At 40.2% G+C, this 25,438-nt stretch overlaps 2 protein-coding genes across 7 annotated transcripts in view; one reads left to right on the forward strand and one right to left on the reverse strand.

Moving 5' to 3' along the window:
- The window catches only part of akap7 (A-kinase anchoring protein 7), a 49,018-nt gene extending 45,470 nt beyond the window's left edge, over window positions 1–3,548 (forward strand). For 5 of the 6 annotated variants that reach the window (XM_084432191.1, XM_084432188.1, XM_084432187.1 and 2 more), the window contains one exon: window positions 2,105–3,548. In XM_084432191.1, the coding sequence (XP_084288317.1) occupies window positions 2,105–2,274 (170 nt within the window). In that variant the 3' untranslated portion in view covers window positions 2,275–3,548. The remainder of the gene's footprint in view (window positions 1–2,104) is intronic. The other variant, XM_084432192.1, reaches the window with a different exon arrangement.
- Window positions 1–25,438, reverse strand: part of LOC311304860 (dynein axonemal intermediate chain 1-like) — a 674,193-nt gene that overhangs the window by 461,801 nt on the left and 186,954 nt on the right. The window lies entirely within an intron of this gene.

Below are 25,438 nucleotides of genomic sequence, written 5' to 3' on the forward strand. Positions count from 1 at the left end.
TAAAATCATAAATGTTTCTTGAGCATTAAATCTATATATTCACACAGAAAACAGCTATTTTAAATTGGAATAATATTTAAAAAATGTTCCTGTATTTTTGATCAAATAAGTGCTTGAAATACACAAAGATACATAAAAAAATCTCACCGACCCCAAACGGTAGTGAACATATCAGCTGAATAATTGTTGGTTATTGTATTAGTCAAAATGTCTGTATCTGTGCATCCCTACATTGATATTCCTGTTTATATAAATCTAAAATATCACAGAAATAGAGTCATTGTGATGGTACATGATTAGCAGCTGTGACCCGGACCTTGCGTCTGACCGACAGTCACTGAGTAAAGGCCCGTTCACATCAGGGACGGTAAAGATACAGTTCAAAAAATCATTCTCAATATTAAAGAATAGCAGAGTTCACACCACAGCTATAACGATAATGATATAGAGAAACGATATCGTTGGGATCACTTTCAGAACGATTTTTTTCCAGCTGTTAAACAATAAAACATTGACAGCCAATCAGAATCCATTCTATTCATCCAATCTTTATAGTTATCGTTCCTTGGTGTGAGCGCAAATATAGTTAACGTTATAGTTCTCGTTATAGTTATTGTTCCTTGGTGTGGATGCAAATATAGTTCTCGTTATAGTTCTCGTTCGTTGGTGTGGACGCAAATATAGTTAACGTTATAGTTCTCGTTATAGTTATATTTATAGTTATCGTTCGTTGGTGTGGACGCAAATATAGTTCTCGTTATATTTCTCGTTATAGTTATCTTTATAGTTATCGTTCGTTGGTGTCGACGTAAATATAGTTCTCATTATAGTTCTCGTTATAGTTATCGTTCGTTGGTGTGGACGCAAATATAGTTCTCGTTATAGTTCTCGTTATAGTTATCGTTCGTTGGTGTGGGCGCAAATATAGTTCTCGTTATAGTTATCTTTATAGTAATCGTTCGTTGGTGTGGACGTAAATTTAGTTCTCGTTATATTTCTCGTTATAGTTATCGTTCGTTGGTGTGGACGCAAATATAGTTCTCGTTATAGTTATCGTTCGTTGGTGTGGACACAAATATAGTTCTCGTTATAGTTATCTTTATAGTTATCGTTCGTTGGTGTGGACGCAAATATAGTTCTCGTTATAGTTCTCGTTATAGTTATCTTTATAGTTATCGTTCGTTGGTGTGGACGCAAATACAGTTCTCGTTATAGTTCTCGTTATAGTTATCGTTCGTTGGTGTGGACGCAAATACAGTTCTCGTTATAGTTCTCGTTATAGTTATCTTTATAGTTATCGTTCGTTGGTGTGGACACAAATATAGTTCTCGTTATAGTTCTCGTTATAGTTATCGTTCGTTGGTGTGAACACAAATATATTTCTCGTTATAGTTCTCGTTATAGTTCTCGTTATAGTTCTTGTTATAGTTATCTTTATAGTTATCGTTCGTTGGTGTGGACGCAAATACAGTTCTCGTTATAGTTCTCGTTATAGTTCTCGTTATAGTTATCGTTCGTTGGTGTGAACACAAATATATTTCTCGTTATAGTTCTCGTTATAGTTCTCGTTATAGTTCTTGTTATAGTTATCTTTATAGTTATCGTTCGTTGGTGTGGACGCAAATACAGTTCTCGTTATAGTTCTCGTTATAGTTATCGTTATAGTTATCGTTCGTTGGTGTGAACACAAATATATTTCTCGTTATAGTTCTCGTTATAGTTCTCGTTATAGTTATCTTTATAGTTATCGTTCGTTGGTGTGGATGCAAATACAGTTCTCGTTATAGTTCTCGTTATAGTTCTCGTTATAGTTCTCGTTATAGTTATCGTTCGTTGGTGTGAACACAAATATATTTCTCGTTATAGTTCTCGTTATAGTTATCTTTATAGTTATCGTTCGTTGGTGTGAACACAAATATAGTTCTCGTTATAGTTCTCGTTATAGTTCTCGTTATAGTTATCTTTATAGTTATCGTTCGTTGGTGTGAACGGGCCTTTAGACGTGTGTTTGCTCATCTGATCTGTGTGTGTGTGTGCGCGGGTCAGCGTTCAGCTTTCACTGACCGCTCTCTCTCTGTGTGTGTGTGTGTGTGTGTGTGTGTAGGTGTTAAGAAAGCGGACGATGAGGAGTTAGTGAGTCTGAGTAAGCGGCTGGTTGAAGACGCCGTGTCGCGAGCTGTGCAACAGTACATGGAGGAAACCCAGCAGAACGGCTCCGCGCCGAAAGACCAGGGTCCGCCAGGGTCCGCCGGCACACTCAACAGCACCAAATGACCCCGCGACCCCTGACCCCTGACCCCACCGCCACACGCGGCGTCCAACCGCAGCACACAGGGTGTGTGTACAGAAGCTGGAGTCAGCAGACAGCGAGTGTGTGAACACTAGTGAAGCGGAGTCGAGTGTGCCGATGCACACCGGACTCAAACACACACTGATTCCCCTGTCTTCCCTCTTCTGTTCACCCCGTCTCTCACGTGTGTGTCGGATCCTTCCCAGAGTGCATCAAGAGTCTGAACATCTTGCTTTGACATCTTCACATCGACAATCACAGTGAACTGCTCAGTGTGACCTGCAGACCAGCAGCCCAATCCAAAGCCAGACTCATGACCCGCGCTACGAACATGCCTGTTGATCTGTGTGTGTCACATGATGATGTTGTGTGTGTGTGTGTGTTGTGCCGTAGGGAGTGTGTGCGCTCAGCACAGGATGGATCAGGAAAGAGAGCGCGGGCGGACACAGGTACAGGCCATAAAGACACTGTTAGCACAAGAAAACACTCGAGCGAAGATCCTGCAGGAGCTCGACCTGTCCGGCGGAGGAACTGCACACTGACCTGGTGACACACACCACCATCCCAGCGTAAAACACACACACACACACACACATACACGCAGACCTTCACTGACGTACAAACCAGCTAAACGTCTCACACACTCTCTGTGAGGTTTAGAAAGCCACACACACTCAGACACACACACACACACACACACATACTCACACTCACACACACACCCACACACACACCCACACACACATGCTCACACACACTCTCTCACACACACACACACACACACATGCTCACACACACTCTCACACACCCACACACACACACACACACATACTCACACTCACACACACACCCACACACACATGCTCACACACACACACACACACACTCACACACTCACACTGAAGGAAGGCCGGCCTGACACAGGATTATGGTGGTCTTTGAGCTGATTTGATTGGAGCGTTTGATGTCGATGATGCGTCAGATGTCGATGATGCGTCAGACGAGCACCCACAGTGGCCTTAGAGACATCACACCTTGTTATGATATTACTGAAGAACATTTGCTTTGTTTAGTTCACAGATTCATATTTTCACCAGAACCTTAAAATGTGTCTTTTTATGCTCCTTGTCCTTGAGTTTCCCGTATCCATGAAGTGTAGAAGTGTTCATGTGAACAGGACTATGATGTCATCATTTAGCTTTTTGTTTCCCATCTGTCACTTTTTTACTCTTAAAAATAAAGGACAAGATGACGGCGACTCGGCGTGACTCATTCTCAGTAATGTGCTGTTTGTTCTCAGGCTTTATGTCTAACGCCTCCATCTTTCCTCTGATGAGCATATTGCCTGCCGTCTGCCGAGTCTCGAGGTGAGTGTGTGTTCTGGAGCGCGGACGCAGGAATACACACTCGCTCATTATCTGACTGCAGTTCATCTATAAAACAGTGTTTACAGGAGTAAACTGGTGAATTCAGGAACACTGGAGGTGAAGCCGTTTTTAAAACGTCAACCAGTCCTCTGATCGTCCTGGAGGTTCACATCTCACATGCTCATATTCTCCACATGTGCTGTATAGATGTTTAGCAGCAAAATATTTATATGGAAATCATAAATGGTCATATTCAAACACCTGGTATTTCAGAGTCACATAAATATACATTACCGTTCAAAAGTTTGACATCAGTAAAAACAATCTTAAAGAAATTACTATTATTCATCCAGGACACATTAAATTGATCAAAAGTGACATCTATTATTACTTTCTATTCAAGTAAATGCTGTTCTTTTGAACTTTATTGATCAAAGAATCCTGAAAAATGTAATATATGAATAAAATGTTTTCTCCTTTTCAACATTGATAATAATCATAAATGTTTCTTGATCATCAAATCCTCATATTAGAGTGATTTGTGAAGGATCATGTGACACTGAAGACTGGAGTAATGATGCTGAACATTCAGCTTTGATCACAGGAATAAATTACAGAACTGGGCCCTCATTACATTTTGGAATAATTTTAAAAAGAAAATTAAAATAGGCCTATTTGTGGAAAAAATTAGTTTCAATATTTGAGTTATTAAAAGCTTTTTATTTGTTTTCTTCATAATTGTCCTTGAAATATAGTGGTCAGATTACTGTAATAGAATTACTGTCACAGCTGCTGCTGAAGTCACTGATGGTCCGTTCTCAGGAATCCTGCTTTTATTGTTTCATTTGAGCGGTTTCTTCTGAACTCAGTAAATCACTGACTGAACTCAAAGCTCAGAGTCCAGCATGTGTTCCTCCCAGGATAATCTCACAATCAGTTTGATGATATTAGCATTGCTCTTTCAGGACAGGGTTTGTGCAACGATTATCCTAACAGCTTTACAACACAGCACATTCTTACAGTCGATACACAGTAGTCAGCATCTGAAGTGGATCAAAAAAGTGAATCAAAGTTGTCCTAGAACAAGAACAGGTATTGTTCATAATTCATGTAGAACTTTGATGGAAGGTTTTGATCCACTTCAAATGTTGACTACTATATATATGTATCTGGACTTATAAGGCCAAAAACATGGTGAAGTTATAGATAAATCCATACGGTGATGTCACAGAGATGCAGTGGCTGTTTTTAAAGGGAGAAATGAGAAGAGCAGGAGCTCAGATCACCGAAGGTCAGTGAACGCTTCCACATCATCACACACGGCTTGCATTCCCAGCTCAGACTTTGGCCCTTCTGTTCCAACGATCACATATATATATATCACACATGTGCCATAAACATCAGCTAATGAGTGTCTGTCTTCTGTCAGCACCATAAACTCAGTGTCTGCTTATCTTCAGTTTGACTCATCTCACGTATGAGTTATGATACATGCAGCAAAACACTGAAGGAAATATGATTGTTGTCTGCTGGAGAATCTCTACAGTAACATCTCATCTCAGGTGATCGCCACACACACACGAGATGAAGTGAGCAGAGCGCTCCTTGTTATCTTAGTGAAATGAATCAGCCTGTTGATAGCCTGTAATCCGATCACAGAAATCACTTAAAGGATTAGTTCACCCCAAAATGAAAATTTCCTAATAATTTACTCACCCCAATGCCATCCAAGATATCCATGTCTTTCTTTCCTCAGTGGGAGAGAAATTATGTTTTTTGAGGAAAACATTTCTGGATTTTTCTTCTAACAATGGACTTGATTGGTCATCATCGTTTTTAAGTCCAAATCAATGCAGTTTCAAAAGTCTTTGCAGTGTTTAAACGGGCTGTACGCGATCACAGCTGAAGAAGAGGTTATCTAGCGAAACGATAGGTCATTTTATTTATTTTTTAATAATTTACAGACTTTTTACCTTCAATAGTTCAGATTGAGCTGATCAACAAATGCACAGGGAACGACGTCATCACGTTGAAAGGTCACGCCGGCGCCGGCAGAAGTACCGCCCCACTGTTTACAGTGCGACCGTACGTAGGAGGATAGTTCAAATAGTATTGTTTGCTATTATATATATAGTAATAGTATTCAGTGAATATGAATATGAATAGTATATGAATAACATTCTGATGAATATGAATAGTAGTTCAAATAGTATTGCCGGCGCCGGCGTGACCTTTCAACGTGATGACATAGTTCCCTGTCCGTTTGTTGATCAGCTCAATCCGAAATATTGAAGGTAAAAAGTCTATAAATTATCATTTTTGTAAAAAATGACCTATCGTTTCGCTAGATAACCTCTTCTTCAGCTGTGATCGCGTACAGCCCATTTAAACACTGCAAAGACTTTTGAAATTGCATTGATTTGGACTTAAAAACGATGGTAACCAATGAAGTCCATTGTTAGAAGAAAAATCCAGAAATGTTTTCCTCAAAAAACATAATTTCTCTCCCACTGAGGAAAGAAAGACATGGATATCTGGGATGGCATTGGGGTGAGTAAATTATTAAGAAATTTTCATTTTGGGGTGAACTAATCCTTTAAAGCCTGGTGGAAACACAGCCATACACACATTCACAGCTCAGTCTGATTGGACAGAAAAATTATTAATTAAGGGGTTATTAGTAAGTACAGTTTTCTGTAAAAACCCCTAACCGAGAATGTGAATGAATCTTTGAATCTCCCTATCATAATGTTTTTTCTTGTTCAACGAATGGAGATTGAAGCACCTTCAGTAAATGTCAAGAGGTCAAAGTAAATAGTAGGCCTATATAAGCTATTTACATTATTTGTTTTATTTGTCTAAGCACAGTTTAAAACCCTGATTTGTGTAATTTTATTTTGTTATAACATAAGAAATAAAAATGAAACCTAATAAAAAAAAAAAAAAGTCACTTCCTGGTCGTCACAATTGTAAAGAACGTTACATTTTTTCTTAATGGGCAAAATTATACAATAACAAAGTTGCACTTGTGATAGAAATATTTTATGTAATAGGTATTTTCAACATTAAATGTACAGAGAAATGGATGCTCAGGTCAAAGGCCATATATAGGCTACTTAACCAAAAAGTGCGTAACACAGTAGAGCTAACAGTCATATGACTAGCTTAGATCATTACAAACCAATCACCAGAACACACCACAGTGAAGAAGACTTGAGTGACATTGATTTTTACTCAACTGTATGATATAAATGTACATGTATCTTTCTATTCAGGAGACTCACTTGTTGTTGTGGCCAGTGATCTCCCGGCCGTGAATAAAACGTCATTTCTACAAAGAGCAACTTGTGAGTCGTAGTCGTTGGAAGACTATACTCGGGGTGAGGCTGTAATACTCTGAGTTAGTATTAATGATCCTGTGTTGGACCAGCACACACCTGAGAAGGACGGTGAGAGTGTATAGATGCTAAAGACCTGTGTGCTCGTGTGTGATTGAGGTAGTGATAGTAGCTTCTAGACCAATTTTCAGGTAAGTATTGTATTGTATTGTAAGTATTCAGGTAATTACCTCGAGATACTGTAGTTATTATTTTTAACAAATAGAAGTTGTTTAAATTGTCCGTGGTGAAGAAGTCAGATTAAGTAGGTTGTATTCGGAACACGCCGACTTTTTGGGACTTTAGCTTATTCCCCGTATCCCCCAGAGTTAGATAAGTCCATACATACCCTTCACATCTCCGTAACTCTGTCTGACGCACCCACTGCTAGCCTAGCTTAGCACAAAGACTGGAGGTAAATGGCTCCAGCTAGCATACTGCTCCCAATAAGTGACAAAATAACGCCAACATTTTCCTATTTACATGTTGTGATTTGTATAGTCACAGCGTGTACGAATAACAAGGTCACATGAGACACAACCATCTTCTAACCGTATACACACTGGGAACTATAATCTCAGAAGGCGAAGCACTGCTACTTGGGCGGAGTATTTTGTCACTTACTGGGAGCAGTATGCTAGCTGGAGCCATTTACCTCCAGTCTTTGTGCTAAGCTAGGCTAGCGGTGTGTGCGTTACTGAGATGAGAAGGGTATGTATGGACTTATCTAACTCTGGGGGATACGGTGAATAAGCTAAAGTCCCAAAAAGTCGGCGTGTTCCTTTAAGAATTTCCACGACACACTCAACATGATAAAGACAGATAAATATGTTTTTGGTGATTAAATCAGTTAAATATGTTACAATGGTGGAGGCATTTCAGACGCAGAGTTTCCCTCCATGTTTTCAGGGGATTGTAAACTCAACAAAAACATCCAGTAAATATTTTATTATTTTAACTTACCCAATCTCTAAAGTGTATTTCCCCAGGTTCATGCAAACATGTATAATATGCAAAGCTGAATCTGAAGCCCACACTGTGTGTGTGTGTGTGTGTGTGTGTGTGTGTGTGTGTGTGTGTGTGTGTGTGTGTGTGTGTGTGTGTGTGTGTGTGTGTGTGTGTGTGTTTCACTCAGCTCTGATGATGAATGTTTTAAAGCTAATGTTTTCCTCAGGCAGATCTCAGCTGGTAATGATGTTTGCGGTCACCAAACACACAGGCTACATGTAAAAGAGCTGGACGTCTGTTCCTCACCCGTCTCGTTCATAATGACTGCAAACTGGATCAGTCGTTTAATTACTGCTGTTCCAGTGAAGCTGTGAGGAGATGTGTGAAGCCGCTGTGTTCATGTGCTTGTAATTACACAGCATGACGTCCAAGAGAGAACAATATTACTTCAGCGTGTTCGGCCGGACGTTTTCTGACAGTGCGGCTTCAAAACATTCTCTGAAAATCACTCGCACGTATGCCTGAACACACACACACACACACACACATCATGCTCACAGTACACTGGATGTCTATGGGCCAAGTGTACCAGAGGATTTCAAAGCACAAATGATTCAATTAAAGGACTGAATTGCATTAATGTAAATGTATTTTTGTTTGTTTTGATCAACTCTAGTAGTTCACCGTGACCATGACTATCAAGCTGCAAAAAATAACGTCATTTAATAGTGTTGTGTGAGAAAGAAACAGAAATACTTTTTTTCTTGCTCTTTTGTGCTTAAGAACATCCTTTACCCTGGTAAAATCACTGTAACGCACAGCTTGTCTCTGCAATGCCTTCCAATTCAATGTGGACTTTACATTACTCCAGAGTTACTCAAGGTATCTGACACTATCACGTGATCAAGTGTCTGATACTAGAGGAGAGCCTGAGAAAACAGCACATCTGAAGAGAGAGATGGACTCTCCAAAACGGCTTATGTTATTCTATTGTAGGCTAATGTAACCCTGACTAAATATCTTCTTAATCCCTAAAACCTCCCAAAAATCCTTCAAACCATACGAGTCCAGCTGCTTTCTGAACAAAGCCACGTGTGCACTGGTAAAGCAGTATAAAGACCTGTATGTGCATCACTCTTTATTCTCACGCTCAGGACGTCCATCTGTATCAGTCTGACTCAAGCGCACTTTAAATTGAAACTCTTTAACTCATAACTGATGGTGCGTCACCATCCTGCGTTCGGTTGACATGTGGTGTTGGTTGTGTGAAGGATTCACACCGATATCATCCGCTGGTGTTTGATGAATGATCTGTTTGAGCGGCTCTCTGTCCTGTGGAGGAGCTCACGACTCCAGAAACTGCTGCTGGGACGCCGTCATCCCTCGCTTCACATCTGACACGCAGTTTCATCATGCTGTTCCAGATACTCACACACAGCGAGTGTTTATTAGTGTTTAACATGTACACTGCGCTCAGGATGGGCACTTGCTGTGTGTGTGTCTCTCTCAGATGACTGAGTGTGACTGAACTGCAATGCAGTGTAATTCTAATCACTCATTATTTGACCAGTCTGACCTTTTTATTTATTTTATTTTTTACTGCAAATTAAATCGTATAAAATGGCCTAATGTAGTGAAGTCACATGATAGCGTACGACTGCATAAGATCTCGATTATAATCACAGAATTAAACTTGGACTGTACATTAACACAAAGTCACAAACAGCAGCATTTATCTAATTATTTTTGTCATGTCATAATCAGCATAACATTGACAACTCTCCATCAATTCTGGGTCTTCTGTTATCGTGATACTTTTAGATTTGAGTGCCTCATTTGACACTATTGATCATAATATTCTTCTGAAACGACGAGTGTGTTGTTGGAGTCCAGGGCCTAGCTTTACAGTGGTTCACCTCATACTAAAAGCGGAGGACCTTCTCTGTAAATATCGGGTCGTTCACCCTCTGTGCCGATCCATAGCGGTGTTCCACAGGGATCTATACTTGGCCCTCTTTTGTTTTCCCTCTACATGCTCCCTTTAGGCTCAATTATTCCAGAAACATAACATAAATCATCATTGTGACGCTGACGACCTCCAACTATATCTTCCAATCAAACCAGGAATTGACTTTTCATTAGATCATCTCTTCTTATGCCTCAGTGAAGTCAAGATCTGGATGACAAACAACTCACTGCAACTGAATGAAAATAAAACCGAAGTGCTTCTACTGGGTCCTTGTGGTAGATTTTTCCCTAAACCTAACTATCTGTGGTGTCTCCAAATCGACACCCAATTGATCTTATTACCTGAGGCGTCTTCAAATCGACACCAATACTTTTATCTGGGGCGTCTACAAATCGACACCTTTATACTCTAGCTCTTGCGTCTTCAGTCGACAACTGGCCGAGTTTCTAACTAACTTGCTTCCCTAAACTAGCTTCCTTCCTAAACTAGCTTCCTGCGCAGGAATAATCGACAAACAGACTTCAGCAAATGTCCTTTAAATGCTTTTAACAGTGTTTTTGTCTTCACCGTGGGATGGAGGGAAACGTAATTTCGAATTGCTTTGTATGTCTGGAACATGTGAAGAATCGACAATAAAGCTGACTTTGACTTTGACTTTGACTAATCATGGCCAGGAGATCTTCCCGAGCAGTTCTCAGGGAATCTCTCCCAAGAAGAAGCAAGGCCGGAGGATCTCAGACAAATTCCATTGAGAATCCCACCAGAAAACACGAATACAACAGTTTTTATAGAATCGAGAAAACAAATAAGACTAACATGTCACCTTCAATATGATTAGTTCAATTGATTCAAAAGCCCCAACCTTTCCCTCTGTCACTGGCACAAGCTAACACTGATTTTGTGATTACTTATCACAAGGTTTGAGAACTAGTCATCAGTCTAGTTTCACTTCCCCTAATTGTTATTTATACACATACACACACATACACACAAAACTCAAAGTCACAAGTTTTCCCCAAAGAGTTTGGAAACATTTAAAAGCATATGAATGTCATTCCTGCAAGAAAAACAAATGATAGTTGATTAATTAAAGTTAAATAATTAATATCCATCACATCCTGCTGCTATCAACAACTCCATTAAAACACAGTAAGTAACAACCTAAGCAATCGTGCAAAAAATCTTGGAGTCAATTTTGATCCTCTTCTCCAATTTGACAAGCATGTAAATGCAGTTGTAAAGAGTAGCTTCTTTCAACTCAGATCTGTAGAAAAAGTGAAAAGGTCCTTGCACTCTAAATTCTCATCCAAAATTTTCGCACGTTAAAAAATAAATACAACCTCACGTTATAATCGCGTTTACACACTGCCTCCGAAACTTTCGTCCAGCATAAAAAACGTTTTTCGCATCCATAGCAAGCATTTTGAGAGGTGTTCTGACAGTTCAGAGCCACCGTACAAACGGACGCCAAAATCCAGACCTGTTCAGGATCAACTGGTGAAGTCTTCTTTTTAATGTGTGGCTCCAGTATCACTAGCAGACCATCAAACTGAGCCTCTGACATCCTGAAGTAAACTCTGAAGCGAACTCTCCTTCCTCTCTACGCAATCTCAGGATTGGATGATGGACCCAATATTTCCTCTTTCTTTTTATAATTTTTAGGATGACGAATACGAAAAAACGCATACGAAAATATCTGACTCAGTGCATGGACCTAAACACTTTCTTTCTAGTAAAGACCTTGAAATCGTGATTCATGCACTAGTTTCCTCTCGACTGGATTACTGTAACTCTCTGTACATCGGCCTACCTCAGTCAACACTGTCTCGTTACAGATGGCTCAAAATTCAGCAGCCAGATTGTTAACAGGAACTAAGAAAAGAGATCATATCTCCCCTGTCCTTGCCTCATTGCATTAGCTACCAATAAAATTTAAAGTCGACTTTAAGATCCTTCTTTTCGCATTCAAGGCACTGCACAATTCGGCCTGGGATTATATTTGTGATGTAATTAGGCCATACACAGCCTCTAGGTCACTAAGATCTTGTGATCAGTTTCTTTTATCTGTTGTAAAACAAAAGTTGATCGAGCGTTCTCTGTAGTCGCCCCAAAGCCTTGGAACAGTTTACCTTTGAACATCAGGTCCTTTCCATCAATGGATGCTTTTTTAAAGACTTATTTTTACTCTCTAGCGTTAAATAGCCGGTGTATGTATGTATATAGCCTACAATTTGATACTTGATTTTTATCTCCATTTCTGTCTTTTTTCTACTCCTTTCCTCTTTTACATTGACATTTATGCATTTGCAGACGCTTTTATCCAAAGCGACTTACATTGCATTTCAAGGTACACATTTTAAATTCTTATCAGTTCTTGCTTTCCCTGAGAATCAAACCCATGAACTTTGCGTTGCAAGCGCCAACGCTCTACTGTTTGAGCTACAGGAAAGCTACTTCCTAGCTTTGTAGCATTGAATAGTGCTGAAACTCCAAGAAGTGCATCCATCCATCATAGAGGTAATCCATACGGATCCAGGGTGTTAATAAAGGCCTTCTGAAGCAAAGAAAAATGTCCATATTTATCACTTTCTAAACTATAATCACTGGCTTCAGGCAAGGCTGGAGAGAGTCGGGTTCAGGCGAAAGAGTGACCTCTGACCCGACGCATGACGAGTGACCTCTGACCCGGCGCATGACGAGTGACCTCTGACCCGGCGCATGACGAGTGACCTCTGACCCGACGCATGACATAGCTCCTCCTATCTTATATTGAAATCCTCCGACATTTTTCTTTTAAACGTCTGTTTTCAGTTCTAACTCATGACCGGCTCTCTCGTGATCTATTTGACTGACCAATGGCAGGTGAATGTTGAGGACAGTCATTTTTGTAATTCTGTTGGCTGATGCTTGTAGCAAAGAAATGAAAGTTCAGCTTTAAAAAATGTTTGGACAAAGAATCTAAAATATTAGAAAGCTGTAAAATGTGTATGTTTTGATCACTATCATTGCCATGATATTTCTTGATGATTCTTCTGACATGTAAAAAAAACCGTCAAGATTGCAACCCAGAGCTGTGTATGGCAGCTGTTTGTTCACATCAGTGTGTCCTCATGAGCTCACACGAGCAGGAATGCTAATGTGGTCGCGGTCCGGTCCTCCGCTGGCTGCCGACGGATGCTGGTCCCTCGTCTCCATGGAGACCTGAACAGGTGGTTATCAAGCGCAGCTCCTCTGAATGCATTCGATTAGTGCTGGCGGCGCATTTATTTAGTCAATAAGGAGGTGACAGAGACACAGATCTCCTGAGAGCTCTCGAGAGCAGCAGCAGGGCTCCACTTGGGTCATGTTGATCATTATTTGAACCTGCGCTGCCTACAGAAAAACCAATGTTGCCCAACAACCACCGTCACAGACTGCCAGTGATGCACATGATGTCAAAGAAGGCTGTGTTGAAAATAAGATATAAAATCATTTAAGTGCCCCTATTATGCTATCTTAATGTCTCCTAATTATGTTTTGTTTTCTCCTTCAATAGGTTTACATGCATCCAAATTCAAAAACACTTTCATTTTCTGCAGCATCAGCTCTTTTCTCACAGTGTCTGAAACGGTTCAATCTTTCTAAACACAGCTGTGGTCTACTCTGCTCTGATTGGTCAGATGGTCCAGTCTGCTGTGATTGGACAGACACCAAACAGCCGTGAATTTCAGCTCTTGCACACAGTGATACGAACAGTAACGATGGCGTGGGTTTTACCGTATGAATCTCATCAAAGTGGATTTGCTTTGTCTGCAGAAAACAGCGTCTTCTCGACACGAACAACACGAACCAAACTCTTCCAGTCTCAGATACACTACAGTGTTTGAGGGGCAAAGCAGACGCTGTTCAGCCAATCAAGACCAGAGGCTGGCATTATGCAGATTAGTTACAAACCTACGAAGGTTCAGCAGGAAGTGAGACTTACTGACGACTCGGCCATTCACACAGATCTCACAGTCACAAACTGGCCAGTCTGAACAGTAGATTGTCTGAGGTTATGACTAATACTATTATTTAACTAGTAGTTTTATATAAGAACTTAACTGAAGTCTAAACAATAATCAGTCTCTTCACCCGAGGCCTGAAGTAGCAACAGCTTCTCTCTCTCTGCACTCAGTGTTGTGCGTGACTCAGCTGTTCAGCTCTTTAAACATTTCCCCATTGTGTTAACAAACGTCCACTTAACAACTCGTCCATAAACCAGCGGCAGAAACGATAAACACTGCAGCAAACATCTCACCAGCCACGCGGGGATGATTATATTCCACAAATCAGTGTTATAGGAGCCGCGGGACCCTCGGTCGGCCCCGTCGAGCTGTGTTTACTGTCCTGCGCCGTCTCCTGTAGCAGCACGCCTCGAAGAGTTCACTTCAATCAGTTGTTTATTAAAAACAAACTGCCAACATTTATGAAGTGCTGCAAAAAAATCTCACTTTCAGTAAGAATGATAAAAAAATGGGGTAACACTTTATTTCGATGGTCCACTTTAGACATTCTGCAGACTATAGGTAACTTGGCAACTACAGTCAACTTATTCTCCTAACCCGAACCCTAACACCTAACCATAACCTATAGTCTACAACAGTCTACTAATACTCTACTGAGAGCTAGTTGACATGTAGTTGAAAAGTTTCTCATAGTTAGTAGAATGTCTAAAGTGGACTATCGAAATAATGTGTAACCAAAAAGAGTCCCAGTTTATATTGTGTCTATGTACTAGCATTTCACGAGTTCACATCTACATATAATTGATACAATAAGTTTATGCGTATTTGGCGTGCTGTCCGGGGAGAGGGCTCCGAGATCGGAGTTAGGCCCGAACCCAAAGTACTCCCCCCAGTTGGTAAGTGTAGATGGAACTGGAAGTGAGGAGATGGGGTGGAGGAGGGATGCTGACAAACTTTCAATGAACAGAGATAGGTCTGCTGTGAATTTATACTCTGTCATTGAGTTGATTACTGATTAATCTCCAGCTGTGCATAATTTGGTTAATTACCTGAACCTGCTCCTCCCGAACTTTGTTAAATAAAACCTCATTTAAATTAATCATTTACATACATGTTTTTATATTGTGCACTTAAATTTAAAAATACCGGCATGCAATCTCATCTCATCATAATTGAGATTAAATAATCTATAATGACCCTTTTGACCTTCCCTTAACTCTTAAACCAACCCATCACACCAAACCTGTCCTAACCTGACCCGTATCCTCAGTAGCAGCACAAGTGTTTTACAATACAACATCAACACAAGAAGTATATTCTACCTGACAATTGTTATTTTGATGTAAGTACATAATAATCGCTGGTGTTTCTGACGTCACAAACTACCTTGTAACCAATCAGATCAACGTGTGATCGTCAACCAGTGGATCTCTGAGCTGAGTGAGTGAGTGGAGGCGGGGCTCATTTGCATATTCATAGAACCGCGTATACTAAATGATGCAAGGGTGCAAAAATGTCATTTTGGTGATCAAAGATCAGGTTAAAGGGATACAGTTATTGACTAGAGGGGGACTTTAAGTAATTGTGACATCAATTTACAAGTGCAGTAAAATACAGAATCTGCTTAGTTTCTTTTGGATAGAAATTGTCATTTTGAAGTTCATGTTTATTGGTTCATGCATCATGTTCTGATTGGTTCATTGTCCTGATTATTAGCAGTCTTGTTGTATCATTGGTTCATGTTCATGAGTTCCATCTTGTCATTGGTCGGTTTGGTCATGTGTTCCCCATAGTTTAGTATTTAGCCCTAATGTTAGCCATGATTGTTTGTCGTGCATTGTTCTCCGTAACGCTTAAGTCCACTGAGAGGCGAGTTGAACGAACCCAAGTGCAGTTTATTGAATTGACATATTTAGCTGAAGGCTGGGTCAAACAGTCGGTTTGATGAGCTATGTGCATGTTTAGCCCTGCTCTCTGACCCACTGGCCTGTCTGTGTACAGAAGAGAACAGTTTGTTTTTATTCCTGGCTGAACACTTGCACTCAGTCACCAGCTGTTCCCTGGGGTCCCGATAAGCTCAATTATTCAAGCAAAACTGGGGCAAAACATTAGGTGCGTAACACTCAGGAGTGCATGAGCCAAGAAGGAGATTTAGAGCGGAGCTGACTGGAAAACTGGACCTGTCTGCAGAAAGGGGGCTATATGTGTTGGCTAGCTAAAGGAGACATAAGTGGAGGAGATTAACTCTCACCAAGCTGGAGACAAACCGCATACACACACACACACACACACACACACTCACTCCTTGATGTTCTGTGTTGCCATGGATACTTGGAATGACTAGAAAATGGAACATGAATAAAATAGACGGGGTGTTCGTTCTTCAGCTCAATCAAATGCAGTGGTGTGGAGGCAGACACGACTCTATTGTGAATCTCATTTAAAGACCAGAGTCTTTTAAACAGCAGGAGGATGACGGGCATGAAAGAAACCCCAGCGAACGAAACAAGGAATGCTGGTGCATATTCCTGTCAGCTCGTGCAGAGAGTCGAACGCAATGGAAAATAGAGAAGCGGAGAGCTGGAGTTTACCTCTATGACCCTGTCTGAGTCTTAAATCACAGAGATGGAGGGTGAGCTCTTGAGTGCTAAAGGTTGAATTTACTTTAACTTTGTAAGCAGGCATAAATCAGAGGCTTGTGGAGCAGATGGGCCTCATAAAAACCCGAGCTCGAGCGTTAAACACCAAACATGGTCAGCATCACGGCCGCTCACATCGCTTGTCCAGTGCCCACAGCTCACGTCCTGCATCCAGAAACTCCTCATTACGGATGGCACTGAGCTGTTCCTCTGATAGTCCATCCAAGAAAAATTTATGACGGAATTTCATTTTTGGGTGAACGATTGCTTTAATGTCATTAACTCTTTCCCCACCATCGATAAGATGTTCCATCATTTATGACACCATTGACAACATGTAATAGTGAGATATTATTATAGACAAAAATGTGTAAAAAAAAATGCTGTGTTGGGTCAAAATTCCATTGGAAATTAAAATGGGTCAATTTGAGTCCCTTTATGCATTCTAGGGTTAATCAGCATATGAATCAATGCCTAATATTACTGAATGAAAGGTTGAAGCCATGAAGTGGAAACTACTGTGAAGTTTTGTGGGTGTTGATGGACCTGATCTACTCCGTCTGTGTTTCGACCATCGCTGTGAATCTGACCTGAACGATGTCTTTGTTCTGAAACATACACACACTCTGGTGTTTATAACGACAAAGAATGAATGACACTAGAATAAAATGAGTTTTTTCTTTTGTTTGTTTTAAAGCAGAGGTGCTGTTCTGTCTTTGACTGTTTACATGATCATAATATGATCAAAAATGCTGAATAAACTTTTTTTTACAAACACTGGTGGGAAAAGTTAAAGTGGTGATTATTACAGTGATTCACACTGCGGGTGAAAAACACTCGACTCAGCGTCAAGCTCGTTCTGGGATCAATAAGAGAGAAACTTTCTCTGAGAAAAGGCTTGAAAGCAAATTCATAAATGAAATCCAAATGGGACATTCAACAAAAATCATCTGCAGACTCTGCATGGATGAACTGAAAGACTACAGAAACTCAACGAGAGGCCACTCACAGGCCACTGCACTGCCATTTGTCCAATCAATCAAAACACAATTGAAAACCAAATGTATTCTGAAATAGTTGGATGGACTGAAACTACAACTGAGAGTCAGTGTTCATCTTCCACCACACAGACTGTCAGTCAGCTGTGAGTATTCCAGCCTTTCTCAAGTTCACACTTACATATAATCAGATATAGTATAAATATGTGTATTTGGCGTCCTGTCTGAGGAAAGCTCTCCAAACTCTTGAATTTAGCCCAAACCCAGAGTAATAATACTGGAGAGTGAGGAGTTGGGCTGGAGGAGGGATGCTGGGAAACTGTAGAGGAACCGAGGCGAGTCAGCGCTATAGAAGCCTCCTCTCGCGCTGATTGGGCTGATCGTCTAAACGTGCTCCTCCTAAAACATCATTAACCCAGACAGCGACATCGGCCCAGATCCGGCCCACATCTGGCACACATGAGCCGCTTTTCAACGTCACAGAAACCCATCAATTCACCAACAAATGGAAGTTTTATCAGAAAACTAATCAGAAATAAATCACTGGAAACTAGCGAGATCGCAAAACGAACATGATAAAAGCAACCATTTTTGTTGTGTACTTAAAGATTTATAACCCAAGCAATCATTGTTTTATTTCAAACACTCGCTGCTGTCTGAAAGTGAATTTTGAGCTAAAATGATGTTAAAAGTCTTTAATGCTGATGATAGCTGGTATATGGACTCATCCGGCGCTGTCGTCTCCAGACTCAGGTAAACTCCTCCTCTGTTCATGACTCCTCCAGCCCCAGCTGGCCCGCTTTAGACCAAGGTATTCATCATGCCAGAAAACCCTGGCCGCTGGCCCCGAGGAAGCCCTGACGCGGCCCGATCAAGCCCCGGAAGTGACCGAAGAAACACTACTGGCCTTGACACGCACTCGCACACTCGCTTTTTGTCCGACGGAAACGCGGCTAGTCCACCCGTACCAGATGTGGGCCGGATCTGGGCCGACACTATGTTGCTGTCTGGGAAGTGTCCAGTCCTGTCTCTTGATGGACACACAGAAGGATCTTCAGTTCAAGCACATGTTGCCAGTTTAAAGGCTCGTTTCAGACAAAGACACGGGAGCACACAAACATGACAAGCCATGTGCTCACACCAGACATGACACGAGCACGCAGCCAATGAGAGCTCTGCATGTTCACACAGCACAACATGAACACAACAACACACACGGACAGAAGAGCGTACGGCCTGAGAGAACTGCGTGCTCAAACAACGAGACCAGAGCACACGAGAACGAGCGAATGCAACAGAAGACGTACATACGGCGCATGAATGTCCGAATAACGACACAGAACCGAAACCAAACTAGAACTAGTGCCGGGATCCGAACCGCACGCTCACGACGACCAGCCAGGAGTGTCTGAGCTCGGTCACTAACCCTGATATCCCTGTTTATTGGTCAGCAAGAGGTCGAGACACACTGGGCCCTATTTTAACGATCTGAAACGCAAGTATCAAACGCGAAACTTAAGTAACTTTGTGAGCGGATCTCGGATCTATTATACCGGCGGGATAAATGACTCTTGCGCCCGACGCAAATCTAAAATGTGTTGGTCTGAAGTAGCTTCATTACTCATAGGTGTGGTTTGGGCGTAACATGAAATAAACCAATCAGAGCGTCATCTCACATTCCCTTTAAGAGCAGGCGCGCTTGTTCCATGGCGGATTGCTATTATAACGGCGGATTTGCCAGACGCACGCCAGGAGCGGTTCACAGCAGAGGAGACCGACGTTCTCGTCAGGGCCGTAAAACACAGAGAAGTGACATTGGGGATGGAGAAACACACACAAATTAGCTTCGGTTTAACAGGCATATGATAATTTGGGTAAATGTGTAAGCTAGATTTATGCCTATTCTTTCACATCTTCATGGACACAACAATGATTTCCCTCGTGTGGAATATTTTTCCTTGTAATTATATATGGTTTGCAAAAATGTGAACAACTGCGTCTGTGTGTAGATGAGAGAAGCAAAGTGTACCGTAAATCCTCTAATAAAGGCCCGGGCCTTTATTTTACTCAAGCGCATCGCGGCCCAGGCCTTTATTGGAAGGAGGCCATAATTAGAGACAGGCCTTTATTTGTATTTGAGCAAAACGGACTACCAGTAGAATGAATAAAAACGAGATTTTGTGTCTATTTTAACCTATAAAATACTAGGTTAATTTATTGAAAACGTACAGTTAGTTACCATATAACATTATGGTATGCATACAGAACATTAACAACAAATAAATATAATATAAATAATATTTTTTGTGAAAAGCAATGATTCATTTTGAAACAGTATTTGTTCCAGCAGTAGTAACGTTAGCTCCACAACAGCAGGCATCTGTGCATTCATTGATTTCATTCATTCATTCACACACTAGAAACGCGTGTCTTTTTGCGTGTAACTTACAGACACTATTGCGATTAGAACAAAGCAAATAGAACTGACCTATTTCTCAGCTGGATCCGTTGCTCCTCGAAATAATACTTCCAAGCACTTCTGAGGTAAATTTTCCAGGATTATTATTACTTAGATAGATGTGTGTTATCCAGCTGATTGTGGGTGTTCAGGTTTGCGTGGATCGCCTCAGATTATTTGCGTTTGAATAACGCGCGCTCTCCGTAATTAAGAGATCAAAGTCAACAGAGTATTTTGAAACTCGTTTGCACTTAAGAAAAAAAGCGAGCCTATCGCGCCAGTGCGATTGTCGATCCCAGGGGGTTAAAAAATAGATTTTCGCCAAAAATCCTCTTTGGCTCCACAGCTGCCATGGTAAACAACATTAACCTACCGGTGACTGAATTCTCACGTGCGAGTCAAGAGCGAAGTGATTGACATGACCAGGCTACCATAGCTATGGCTTGGATTCATTAGCAAACATTGCCCCCCTGTGGTATTTGCATGTTACTATCACAAACATAATGTTGTGGCCTGCCCAGAAAAACGTTGTATCTAATAATAGCCCCGGCCACTATTAGAGACCGGCCTTTATTTACCTCCGCCAACAGCGAGACCGGCCAATGTTAGAGACCCGGCCACTAATGGAATACAGGCCACTATTAGAGGATTTACGGTATGTGTGTTGTGCACACGCTACATTATGGCCAAGCATGCGCCCTTAAAATAGCATCTGAATAACGCGCCACTGACTTTAGACGAGGTTTCTCCTGGTCAGTGGAGGAATTGTTTTCTGAAACTGCAAAATAGCACCAGGGAATGTTTGCGCCGGAACACGCCTCCTCTTTTCACTGAACCGCCCCCAGGAGCGCAAGTTCATTCCCTAATTTACCGACGTGCGTCTGTGGAGGAAAAGTCCGCTGTGCGTCGGGTGAGAAATAGGAATGATACATGCGTCAGTCAGTGTACAAAGTCAGTTGCGCTGGGTGCGAGATAGGGCCCTGTGTGTGTCATCTGGAGGACTTTTCACAGCTCCAGAGCTTTTGTTAAAACTACAGATCAAACTTTTCAGTTCTATTCATTCACGCCCACTTACAGTTGGATCAAGCACAGTCAATTACGGTGTTGAAGTTGCTGGCAAAAGGGAACCGTCCTTTTTCTCAGTTTCCTTTAGTCATATATATGATTATTTTTTTTTTAAATCCTCTCTTCGCCATATATAGTCAAGTTTTATTAAAAGCTCATCTTGCTAGCGGTGAATCACATCTTTAAACAGACAAACTTTGGTAACACTTTAAAATACGGATCCTTCATTAATGAATAACTACACAGGAACAAATGAGTAACACAATATTAACAATCTAGTAACTACAATTAACTAACAAGTAACTCTGATTAACGAATTAGTAAGTAATAGCACACAGATTTAAGTGGTAGTTCACTATTAACTAATCAATAACTACTATTTTTCAATACTTCACAGAGAACTACTGAATTTTTTTACAGATTTAAGTGGTAGTTCACTAATAACTAATCAATAACTACTATTTTTCAATACTTCCCAGAGAAATAATGAAAAAAATTCACAATTCATGCAAAACTAATTAATAACTAATGCACGACAAATTACTAGCACTAGATTAACATTACTGCTAGATACTGTACACTAATTATAAATATGTAATAGCGTAGCAGACTTATGATTTGGGAAAGCTGTCAATAATTAGCCTATGCACTGCTGTCTTTTAGAGAACTATTCATAAACTAAATAATTTTTAAGAATTGTTTTTATAAATGCACTTGTCTGGAACACTTACCCTGTGGCCGATTTTCCGGCATTCCTCTGGACTGGCTTTGAATAACTAGACTCATCATGGTGAGTACTGGAACATACTGAGTCATCAGCCATCCAAATACCAGTTATTTTATTATAGCTTGAGTCATCTGAGACACTTGAGTCATTACTAGTTAGTTAACATGATCTTCACTTTAGAATACGGATCCAAATAGGGGTATGTAGTAACACTTGAGTCATTACTAGTTAGTTAACATGATCTTCACTTTAGAATACGGATCCAAATAATTAGTAGTTCCTATAGAGGTATGTAGTAACACTTGAGTCATTACTAGTTAGTTAACATGATCTTCACTTTAGAATACGGATCCAAATAATTTGTAAGTCCTATAAAAGTATGCATTAACACTTGAGTCATTACTAGTTATCATGATTCCATGCTGTAGTTACTAATGAAGAGCCAACCCAAAAGGGTAGAATCATCTAATCATTCACAGGATATATATACACACACATATTTATATATATATATATACATATACATATGAACAAAGAGACATACAGTAGAAAATCGGCCACAGGGTAAGTGTTCCAGACAAGTGCATTTATAAAAACAATTCTTAAAAATTATTTAGTTTATGAATAGTTCTCTAAAAGACAGCAGTGCATAGGCTAATTATTGACAGCTTTCCCAAATCATAAGTCTGCTACGCTACTACATATTGATAATTAGTGTACAGTATCTAGCAGTAATGTTAATCTAGTGCTAGCATAGGGGAGTAATTGCATTAGTTATTAAGTTTTGCATGAATTGTGAATTATTTTCATTATTTCTCTGGGAAGTATTAAAAAATTGTAGTTATTGATTAGTTATTAGTGAACTACCACTTAAATCTGTAAAAAAATCAGTAGTTCTCTGGGAAGTATTAAAAAATAGTAGTTATTGATTAGTTAATAGTGAACTACCACTTAAATCTGTGTGCTATTACTTACTAATTCGTTAATCAGAGTTACTTGTTAGTTAACTGTAGTTACTAGATTGTTAATATTGTGTTACTCATTTGTTCCTGTGTAGTTATTCATTAACGAAGGATCCGTATTTTAAAGTGTTACCCAAACTTTTTTTGAACATTATTTTGATTATGGTTTTTCAAACATATAGACAATAACAGAGAGACCCTTCATGTGTTGCAATGTCCTTGTGGCTCGACGAACTTTACTTTAAAAAAAGAAAAATGCTTAATGACTTTAATGCGAACAGATAGTTGAGTTGCTCCACTGAGCTTGTAGAGTAATGTTCACAGAACTCAAGGCAGTCTCTCCACTGGAAATGAGGTCAAAGGGTTAGAAGGATTGTCCCTGATGTGCCAGCTCCCAGCATGCCTACAGATCAATGTGTGTGTGAGAGAGTCTGTGTGAGTGTGTCTGTGAGTGTGTGTGTGTGTGTGTGTGTGTGTGTGTGTGTGTGTGTGTGTGTGTGTGTGTGTGTGTGTGTGTGTGTGAATGTGAGTGTGAGTGTGTGTGTGTGTGTGTGTGTGTGTGTGTGTGTGTGTGTGTGTATGTGTGTGTGTGTGTGTGTGTGTGTGTGTGTGTGTGTGAGTGAATCAGATGAGCGCAGACCTTTGGACCTATCAGATGGCATGCAGGGATTCAGTCGAAGCTCTGGCACTTTCAAAGCCAATAATATAAAAAGAAATCCACTCTAACACTTTTATATAACAGAACAGAAAATATTTTTTATTACAGGGTAATATTGGGGATTAGTTCTTTCATTGTCAGATTTGGTCCTTGGTTGAATGTATTGTTGTTGTTTTCAGCTTTGTAATCCTTGGGCTTGGATTATTGTTCTAGCAATGAAAGCTGCGTTTAGATCCAGCCGTCCAGAACCCGCTCGAGCAGCTGTTCGTCTGGAGACTGAAACGGCAGCCAGCCTCCAAATATAAAAGCAAATGTGCAAAGAAAAACAGGTGTTCAACAACAACAAAGGTTATTAATAAAGATCTCGGTCTACAACTGTGCTTGTACTACAGTTTTTCTCATAACATAACCATATACACAAATACATAAACATATACATAACCATCTACATAACTATATACACATATACATAACCATGTACATAACCATATACACATATACATAACCATATACATAACCATATACACATATACATAACCATATACATAACCATGTACATAACCATATACACATTTACATTTACATTAATTCATTTAGCTGACGCTTTTATCCAAAGCGACTTACAATTGCTACATATGTCAGAGGTCGCACGCCTCTGGAGCAACTAGGGGTTAAGTGTCTTGCTCAGGGACACATTGGTGTCTCACAGTGGATTCGAACCCGGGTCTCTCACACCAAAGGCATGTGTCTTATCCATTGCGCCACACCACCCCACACATATACATAACCATATACACAAATACATAAACATATACATAACCATATACATAACCATGTACACATATACATAACCATATACACAAATACATAACCATATACACAAATACATAACCATATACACAAATACATAACCATATACACAAATACATAACCATATACACAAATACATAACCATATACACAAATACATAACCATATACACAAATACATAACCATATACATAAACACCAACTCTTGCCTCATGCATTTTATTCAATTTATTCAAATGAAAGTTAAACAAATCCAAAGCATACATTTGCACATTGACAGATTTAAAGAGTGCTTCCCTTCAGGTGTGCACAACCTTAACCCTGTAAAGCCTGACATGTATGATAGTCAGAATTTGTATTTATTTTTTAAATGAAGCTTATTGAAATTTTATGATCAAAGCTCTTTAGTTTTAAATCATATAATGCAGTGCAATGCAATGATGATTGACTGATGAACAAATAAACCTTCCTCAAAAGCCTGATGATCATACTTTTCTAATAAATGATGTCTGGATGATCGAGTAAACCTCAGTGGCTTCAGTCCAGGTGAAATATAATAACAATATCAAAGTTATTCTTGCGTTTCCTTGATAAATCAGGTCAGATTTGACACAGAAAGACACGTGAAGCTCGAGCTGAAGGAGGACGTTTGTACAGTTACACTGACAGACTTTTACTGGATAAAACAGTCTAAACTATCAATCAGAGACAGAGGAACTGCAGGAGATCGAGTGACAGCAAAGTCTTCATCATTTAGAGGCCTTAGAAATATGTGAATCAAACATAATACTGTAGCTTTATAGGCCACAGCCATTCTGCAAAAACATATATAGAAGCAAACCACAAATAAATATCACAAAACAAACAATCCATAACAGTGAGAACACAGTGATGGTGACGGAGGATGACAAACACAAACACATGTGAAGAGTGAAGGACGCTCGACCTCTGACCCCTCAGGAGATCCACACACAGACAGCAACATCCAGATCCGGGTTTACACATTCTTAACTTAATTATATTTCTCTACCAATCTCTGAAGAAGAGAAAACAGCCTGTCCATTCTCTCCCGTGATCTCGCCATTAGCTGGACCAGCTCGTCCTCTCGGTCTCGGCTTCTCTCGGCTTCTCCTCATCCTGGTCATCCGCTGAACTCGGCTTCTCCTCATCCTGGTCATCCGCTGAA

Source organism: Rutilus rutilus (assembly GCF_951802725.1).
Source record: "Rutilus rutilus genome assembly, chromosome: 15".
NCBI classification, from domain to species: Eukaryota; Metazoa; Chordata; class Actinopteri; order Cypriniformes; family Leuciscidae; genus Rutilus; species Rutilus rutilus.